Source organism: Octopus sinensis, linkage group LG1 (assembly GCF_006345805.1).
Source record: "Octopus sinensis linkage group LG1, ASM634580v1, whole genome shotgun sequence".
NCBI lineage: Eukaryota > Metazoa > Mollusca > Cephalopoda > Octopoda > Octopodidae > Octopus > Octopus sinensis.
Window position 1 is genome coordinate 115,912,272 of NC_042997.1, and position 9,811 is coordinate 115,922,082.

A 9,811-nucleotide genomic window follows, 5' to 3' on the forward strand; every position below is an offset into this window, starting at 1 on the left:
TCACAACCTCGCGCACTGAGGCATGCGCTTTCACTAACACCACGATGTCAAATTTTGTCCATTTTCAAGAGAAGTCGCTATTAGGTACTTTTGAAGTCTTCTTTGAAGAGTCAGATGCGACTTTATATGGAAAGAAACAATGCAGGTAATTATAAGAGGAGTTGAATTAATGCATGCAAGATTCCACAACTCTAGCATCACTCCTTCGCAGTTCTCTTTATTATGTTGAAGAGCTGTGTTTATACACGGAAATAATACTTCTTACAGAAGTCATCGCGCTATAACGGTATTTTATAATCTGTGAAGATTATAGGTGCAGGCGTGCTTATGTGGTAAAAAGTTTGATTCCAAAACCACATGGTTCCGGGCTCAGTCCCATTGTGTGGCACCTTGAACAAGTGTCTTCTATTATAGGCCTCGGATCGTCCAAAGCTTTGTAAGTGGATTTGTTAGAAACTGAAAGAAGCCCGTCGTATATATATATATATATATATATATATATATATATATATATATATGTATGTATGAATGTATGTATGTATGAATGTATGTATGTATGTATGTATGTGTGTGTGTGTGTGTGTTTCTGAGATAGTACTCCACCACCGCTTAAAAACCGGGGTTGGAGTGTCTATGTCCCCGTAACTTATAGGTTAAGTAAAAGCAACAGAATAAGCACCAGGCTTAGAAAATAAGTACTGGGGTACACACACACACACACACTCATACGACGGGCTTCCACACACTTTCCATTTACCAAGTTAAGTCATGAGATATAGGTCCATCCAGGGTTGTTAGTAGAAGACGCCTACCCGGGGTATCGTGCAGTGGACAGAACCCCAAACCACATGGTTTGCAAAATGAGCTCCCTTAAACACACACCATGTCTGAACCTACGCACTGATTTCAAATCTCGAAGAGATCGACTCTGCTTTTCATACTTTCGAATTCCATGAAATCAAGTATCAGTCATGTGCTGGGTCGATAACCTCTCTGTACATAAGTTTCTAGCCTTGTGTCTATGTTAGAAACGAAACTATTATTAAAAGATAACGGTAAAAAGATAACGGTAGTTTGTCTGAATGCTTTCGTCCTTGTATCAAACGAATGTCCCTTCAAATTTAAAGTGATTTCAACTTGAAAGAAACAAACATCTGGTCTGCAGTCGATTGTGTAATTACTATTTGTCGGTTAATTGTTTTTTTTACACCAAACAAGAAAAGATTGAAGAAAGTAGGCAAAAAGAAAAAATACCAAAAGCGAAAACAACAGCGAGAACAAGATTACTGTTAAATCATCATCAGTAGCAACAGAAGCATTATCCTCAATAGAAATAACAGCAAAAACAACAATAGCTGTAGCGATGTGCTGTGGAAATACCGAAGGATATGCAAAAGACATTGAAATAAAGAAACGAGAGAGAAACAATTAGCCAAGGTGAAAAGAGCGGTAATTAAGGGTGGCGGGTGAGCGTTGGACTTTTTTTTACATAGCAGAGTAAAACTGATTGGAGCGCCTGTTTCATCATGTATCTGTGTAAGCGCGCCTGTGTTCACATATATATATATATATATATATATATATATATATGTGTGTATGTGTATGTATGTATGTGTGTGTGTGTGCGTTTATGTATATATATATATATATATATATGTGTGTACGTGTGTATATATGTGTGTATGCGTGTGTGTGTATATATATTTGTGTGTGTGTAGGTATGTATAGGAGTAGCTGTGTGGCAAGAAGCTTGCTTCCCAACCACATAGTTTCGGGTTCAATCCCAGTGCGAGGCACCTTGAGCAAGTGTCTTCTACTATAGCCTCGGGCCAACCAAAGCCTTGCGAATGGATTTGGTAGATGTAAACTGAAAAAGCCCGTCATATATATATATAATATGTATATATATATATATATGTATATATTATATATGTATATTATATATATATGTATTATATATGTATATATATATATATGTATATATATATATGTATATATATATATATTATGTATGTATGTATGGTGTGTGTGTGTGTGTGTATATACATGTGTGTGTGTGTATATATATATGTATATACATATATACATGTATATGCATATATATATATATACATATATATATATATTATACATATATATATGTATGTATGAATGTATGTATGTATGAATGTATGTATGTATGTGTGTGTGTGTGTGTGTGTTTCTGAGATAGTACTCCACCACCGCTTAAAAACCGGGGTTGGAGTGTCTATGTCCCCGTAACTTATAGGTTAAGTAAAAGCAACAGAATAAGCACCAGGCTTAGAAAATAAGTACTGGGGTACACACACACACACACACTCATACGACGGGCTTCCACACACTTTCCATTTACCAAGTTAAGTCATGAGATATAGGTCCATCCAGGGTTGTTAGTAGAAGACGCCTACCCGGGGTATCGTGCAGTGGGACAGAACCCCAAACCACATGGTTTGCAAAATGAGCTCCCTTAAACACACACCCATGTCTGAACCTACGCACTGATTTCAAATCTCGAAGAGATCGACTCAGCTTTTCATACTTTCGAATTCCATGAAATCAAGTATCAGTCATGTGCTGGGTCGATAACCTCTCTGTACATAAGTTTCTAGCCTTGTGTCTATGTTAGAAACGAAACTATTATTAAAAGATAACGGTAAAAAGATAACGGTAGTTTGTCTGAATGCTTTCGTCCTTGTATCAAACGAATGTCCCTTCAAATTTAAAGTGATTTCAACTTGAAAGAAACAAACATCTGGTCTGCAGTCGATTGTGTAATTACTATTTGTCGGTTAATTGTTTTTTTTACACCAAACAAGAAAAGATTGAAGAAAGTAGGCAAAAAGAAAAAAATACCAACAGCGAGAACAAGATTACTGTTAAATCATCATCAGTAGCAACAGAAGCATTATCCTCAATAGAAATAACAGCAAAAACAACAATAGCTGTAGCGATGTGCTGTGGAAATACCGAAGGATATGCAAAAGACATTGAAATAAAGAAACGAGAGAGAAACAATTAGCCAAGGTGAAAAGAGCGGTAATTAAGGGTGGCGGGTGAGCGTTGGACTTTTTTTTACATAGCAGAGTAAAACTGATTGGAGCGCCTGTTTCATCATGTATCTGTGTAAGCGCGCCTGTGTTCACATATATATATATATATATATATATATATAATATATGTGTGTGTGTGTATGTGTATGTATGTATGTGTGTGTGTGCGTTTATGTATATATATATATATATATATATGTGTGTACGTGTGTATATATGTGTGTGTGTATGTGTGTGTGTGTGTATATATATTTGTGTGTGTGTAGGTATGTATAGGAGTAGCTGTGTGGCAAGAAGCTTGCTTCCCAACCACATAGTTTCGGGTTCAATCCCAGTGCGAGGCACCTTGAGCAAGTGTCTTCTACTATAGCCTCGGGCCAACAAAGCCTTGCGAATGGATTTGGTAGATGTAAACTGAAAAAGCCCGTCATATATATATATATATATGTATATATATATATATATGTATATATATATATGTATATATATATATATATATATATATATGTATATATATATATATGTTATATATATATATGTATGTATGAATGTATGTATGTGTGTGTGTGTGTGTGTATATACATGTGTGTGTGTGTATATATATATGTATATACATATATACATGTATATGCATATATATATATATACATATATATATATATTATACCTATATATATATGTATATATTATATATATTATATATGTGTGTGTGTATGTGTATGAATGTGTGTGTGTGTATGTATGTGTGTGTGTATGTATATATGCATATATACATTTATGTATATGTATAATACAATCTTTATAGACTCGGAGTGTTTGCTGTCGAGAGGAAACAAAAGAAAATCTCAGAACGAAAACAAGTACGCCACTTCACAGCAATCAAAACTAATCAACACGAACACTAAGAACGGCTGCAATGATAATAATATTATTAACACGATCGTCAGGAGATGTTAAAAACAATAGCAGCAACGGCAATAACATGTGGAGATGAAACAGTTAAAAATGACAGCAAAAATTTGAAAGTAGACAGTTACACACACACGTTTAATCTATGAATATATATATATATATATATATATATATATATATATATATATATATATACGGGCAAAAGGCCCCCCTCCAATGGACGTGCTGAGTTGTCAAATACACATTCCCACGGCTTTATCGTTCGCTTTCTCACCTATTGTTTATAGCTTTATGTGCTCTGTGCTTCGAGAGCCGCTCTTCCAAAAAATTCTAATAAAGTCAACTATCTCTCTTTCTCTCTCTAATTATATTATATATCATATGAAGTGTTTAGTAACAGAGTGCCATAAGCGTCACGCTGGCCATTTTCGAGGTTAATCATATTCTTTGTCTCGACGTCTAGAATCTGAAATGGTTGGGAGGAAGAACCGGTGAGGCTTGCAATACGGTCGAAAATCCGGCTGAAAAAAAAAAATTGTACCTCGACGCTATTGACACGACACTCGCTCACCCAAACTCGGACCGGAGAGTTTAGTAACACACCATCGTAAGCACACACGCTCTATCAATAACAGTTAAAATATCATTTTTATCATTTTATTGGTTTAAAATATAGACAGTATGTTATTTCTGAAGAAATTTAATCACGAAACAACAACAACAACAACTACTACTACTACTACTACTACTACTACTACTATTACTTCTCATCCTCCTTCTTCATTATCATCATCATCATCGTTTAACGTCCGCTTTCTATGCTGGATGGTTTGACTGGGGACTAGCAAGCCAGGAAGCAGCACCTTTATAATTTTTCGTGGTGTTATGGCTCATTTTGTAATATTCCTCGTTACCATCGTAATGATAATGGGCTATTATCTTACTACTTTGATATATTAAAACACAAACAATACCTTTGTGGGGTGGGTGGTCTCTGTATGTTTTTGTCTAGGCATTATGGCTAAAATATACAATGCGATACATTGTTTCATAGTACCGGTATATCCTACAAAATGAGAAAGATGCAGTTATTGCTTTATCTTTCAGATACATAAATAAATAATTAGGGGAAATGATTAGAGGAGGTCTTCACGGTCATTTTAAGACCAAAACCAGTTTCCTAACTTCATTCCTTGCCGAGATATAGCATTCTGAAAGTCGTCAAGCTTTGCGTTTTTCTCGGTTTTTAAGTTGTGGCTCTTACGACGGTCGGTTAGTAAACGCCTCATATTATATGCGATAAGTATTCACACAGTTTCCACCTACCAAATACATTCAAAGCATTGGTCAGTTAAGGGCTGTAGTAGAAGACACTTGCCAATGTGCCATGCAGTAGGACTGAAACCGAAACCATGTTGTAAATGAGTTTCTTGCCCACACAGCCATACCTGCACATACAATGTAGAAAATTAAAATTATCTAAACAGCGTGGTAATTATCTTGGTTTAAAATCTATGTCGAAAAGGCGAAAACAATTTATTTTTTATCCTGTGTCACGCTGAAAGTTTTTTTTTTAATTGAGTTCTGATGTCAACAGAGAAGTTTATTATTTATAACTAACTCTAGCAATTTTGTTAGCATCAGATGTGGTGTGCAAGAGAGACGATTTCGCTGGTATGGTCATGTGCTGCGTATGGATGAGGAGAGCTGTGTGAAGAAGTGTCACTCCCTAACAATGGAAGGAAACCGTGGAAGAGGGAGACCCAGGGAGACATGAGATGAGGTGGTGAAGCATGACCTTCGAACGTTGGGCGTCAAAGAGGCAATGACAAGAGATCGAGACCTCTGGAGGTATGCTGTGACTGAGAAGACCCGGCAAGTAAAGTGAGATCACAGCCGTAGCCTATACCAGTGTCGCATAATCAGCCCATTTAAATAGTACCTTTGAATCGTCGGGCGACATGCCATGCTTGAGGAGACCTAATAAGTCAAGTAAAATCTAATATTTAAAATCAAAATCACAATAAAAAATGGAAATTATAGTTTTAGCTGATGCTAGTGCCGCCTAACTGGCTCCTCGTGCCGGTGGCACGTAAAAAACTATCACCCGAACGTGGTCGATGCCAGCCTCCCCACCCTGGCTGGCTCCTGTGCCAGTGACACGTTAAAAACACCATCCGAACGTGGACGTTGCCAGTGCCGCCTAACTGGCTCCCGTGCAGGTAGTACGTAAAAAGCACCCACTACACTCTCAGTGTGCTTGGCGTTAGGAAGGACATCCAGCTGTAGAAACATTGCCAGATCACATTGGACCCTGGTGCTGCCTCCTGGCTTGGCAGTCTCCAGTCAAACTTGAAAACAGCACTAACTTAGAAGAAATTTATTATCTAAATGAAGTATATTTAGAAAGTTTGGTTGATCTTTCTACCAACCCATGCCAGCATGGAAAACGGACGTTAAACGATGATGATGATGATAATGAAGAAGAAGTATTATTATTATTATTATTATTATTATTATTATTATTATATTATTATTATTATTATCATCATCATTATCATTATCATTATTATTATTATTATTATTATTTCGTGATTAAATTTCTTCAGAAATAACATACTGTCTATATTTTAAACCAATTTCCAAAATAATCCAGAATTTGATAGGATTTATTTATGCATTGAGCTTATGTTGGTAACATAACTTATAAAAGCTTCCTTACAATGCGTTAATGTCCGATTTTGTGTGTACGAGTAGGCGTGGAAAGTTAACATAGTCAGAAATGAATGACTGATATTTAATTACTCGGAGACGCAAACCGAACGTAATAAATAATAGTTAAGCGAGTCTAGACATAATTTATATGCTAACTTGTTCACGCCTACCAGTATACTATATTGTACACCTACTTAGAGATTCTTTCATCACTACTTTAGTAATGATGTGACGGCTGTGCTTTACTGAGGAGGTTTTATAACACTGGAACATGTCCGGCGTTGTCTCCAATACTTATCGAAATGATTAAACTATTAGTCATTGAACATTGCTGAGGAGATTTAATAGCACTGAAACATGTCTAGAATTGTCTTCAATATTTGTCAAAGTGATTAAAATATTAACCATCAGCATCGTTTAACGTTCGTGCTCCATGCTGACATGGGTTGGATGGTTTGACAGGAGCTGGTAGGGCTGGGGACCACACCAGGTTCCAGTTGTCTGTTTTGGCATGGTTTCTATTGCTGGATGCCCTTCCTAATGCCAACCACTTACAGAGTGTATTCGGTGAATTTTATGCGACACCAGTACAGGTGCTCTTTTATGTTGCATCAGCACTAGCGGGAGTCGCCAAATAGCTTGCATGTCAAAGACCTCTCGACTGAGAGAGGGAGTGGAACCAAGAGAAGTGTCCCTCTCTTATGGTAGACGAACAAAAAAGATAGACACAGTCTTATCTCATCCTCCTCGCTTCAGTTTTTCAAATTAGATATTCCATGATCCTTTATTAAAAATAGAAAGACCAACCAAACATTATAAATATACTTCATTTAGATAATAAAATCATTCTAAGTTAGTGCTATTTAGAAGTAACATTACAATATATCATTTTCCATGCTTCACTACATACGTTAATATAAAGCCTTTAACGGATGCAGGCGTTGCTGCGTGGTAAACAGTTTGCTTCCTAACCACATGGTTCAAGGTTCAATCTCGCTGCCCGGCACCTTGGGCAAATGTCTTCTACTATAGCCTCGGCCCGACCAAACCCTTATAAGTGGATTTAGCTGACGGAAACTGAAAGAATCCTATCGTGTGTGTGTACGCGCGTGTTTGTTCTCCCACACAATCGCTTGATAATCGTTGTTGGTATGTTTGTTTCCGTCCCCGTAGCTTAGCGGGTCAGCCAAATGAGACCGATGGAATAAGTACTAGGCTTACAAGGGGGTGGGGAGTAATTCACACGCAGCAGCGTTCTTCTAGGTTTGTATTTTAATTGGAGGATTAAGTATCAATTCTGATTGGTTAAAGTTCTGATGTTCTCTAAGAATTTCTTTTTTATTTATATCTTTGCAGCTTGCTTAATCAATGCTGGAACTACACGGCCATTTTACGATCCTCCTCGGTTAGACACGTCCCAACTGTCTCAGTCAGATGTAGGAGGTGGTGGTGGTCATTTGGAATCGGTTGATATCGACGGCAAGTCTTCAACAGCTGGATCTCCTGCAACAAGCGGTCAAAATGACTGCAGTAAACTTGGAAATGCCCAAGAAGCGCCGCCTACACCAAACGGGACACAGGAAACTATTAAAAAACCTTTACATTCGACATTGTGTAATGTTACCGTACAACTGGAGTCTAAAGGCTTATGGGATCAGTTTGATAAACTTTGTACAGAAATGATCGTTACGAAAGCAGGAAGGTAAGTGACACAGACACACACATACACACACACACACTCACAGATATGCACCACTCACACACAGAGATAAACACCACACACATACACCACACACACATACACACTCACACACACATGGATAAGCACCATACACACACACACTCTCTCAGATACGCACCACACACATGCACACTCACACACACGCACACTCACACACGCACACTCACACGCATAGATATGCACCACACGCACACTAACACACGCATAGATATACACCACACACACACACACACACACACACACACACATATATACACCACACACACACACACACATAGAAACTGCACACACACTCGCACACACAGATAAGGACCACACACACACTCTCTCTTTTCGTTTCTCTCTCTCTTTCTCTCTCTCTCTCTCTCACTCGTACGGACATGCGCATGCGCACGCATTTTAATGACTTAGAAATAAATCTGTCGATAATGGAATTTCCTTTTACTGTATTTCACTGGTGATAGCGACGATGATGATGATGATGAGGAGGAGGACAACGACGATGAGGATGGTTAATATGATGACGGTGATAAGGCGGCGAGCTGGCAGAAACATTAGCACGTCGGGCGAAATGCTCAGCGGTATTTCGTCTGTCTTTATGTTCTGAGTTCAAATTCCGCCCAGGTCGACTTTGCTTTTCATCCTTTCGGGTCGATTAAATAAGTACCAGTTATGCACTGGGGTCGATATAGTCGACTTAATTCGTTTCTCTGTCTTTGTTTGTCCCCTCTGTGTGTAGCCCCTTGTGGATAGTAAAGAAATAGGTATTTCGTGTGTCTTTACATTCTGAGTTCAAATTCCGCCGAGGTCGACTTAGCCTTTCATCCTTTCGGGGGCGATAAATTAAGTACCAGTTGTATACTGGAGTCGATCTAATCGACTGTCCCCTCCCCCAAAATTTCGGGCTTTGTGCCTAGAGTAGAAAAGAATATGATGACGGTGATGATGAGCATGATAATGATGATGATGGTGATGATGATGATGATGATGATGACGATGATGGCTATGATGGTGAAGATGATCTCTGACTATTGCTATCTTGAAGCTGTGAAAATATGATTCGGATGAGTATTAGAAAATTCTAATTGAAGTTTATTAAAATTGATTAAATCAAGATTAATGTTCTCGTATAAATTTATTAATTCCATTTAATTTAATTGCTAACGGATCAATTTCTCGTAATTTTCTTTGCAATATGGTTTCAATGACAATTGACAAAAAAAAAGGGAGAAGAAAGTCACATGTCAGAATTTGATCGTCATTGTCGTCACCGCTGTTGTCGTCCTCACCCAGAATCCATCGCGGTGGCCGTCGTGGCCGTCGTCAGCATTCACGATCGAGTATGAAGAGTTCATGACGCCCATATAGTCAT

At 37.9% G+C, this 9,811-nt stretch overlaps 1 protein-coding gene and 1 long non-coding RNA gene across 2 annotated transcripts in view; both read left to right on the forward strand.

Annotated features, from left to right (window-relative positions):
• Positions 1 to 1,615: 1,615 nt before the first annotated feature.
• On the forward strand, positions 1,616 to 6,330 carry LOC118766369. Its single transcript, XR_005002304.1, has 3 exons — positions 1,616 to 1,626; positions 4,062 to 4,069; positions 6,206 to 6,330. It is a non-coding gene; the product is annotated as an uncharacterized LOC118766369 (long non-coding RNA).
• Positions 6,331 to 7,055: 725 nt separating this feature from the next.
• Positions 7,056 to 9,811, forward strand: part of LOC115221249 (T-box transcription factor TBX1) — a 73,329-nt gene continuing 70,573 nt past the window's right edge. The window contains exons 1-2 of the mRNA XM_036503510.1: positions 7,056 to 7,086; positions 8,055 to 8,400. Coding sequence (XP_036359403.1) covers positions 7,056 to 7,086; positions 8,055 to 8,400 — 377 coding nt within the window. The remainder of the gene's footprint in view (positions 7,087 to 8,054; positions 8,401 to 9,811) is intronic.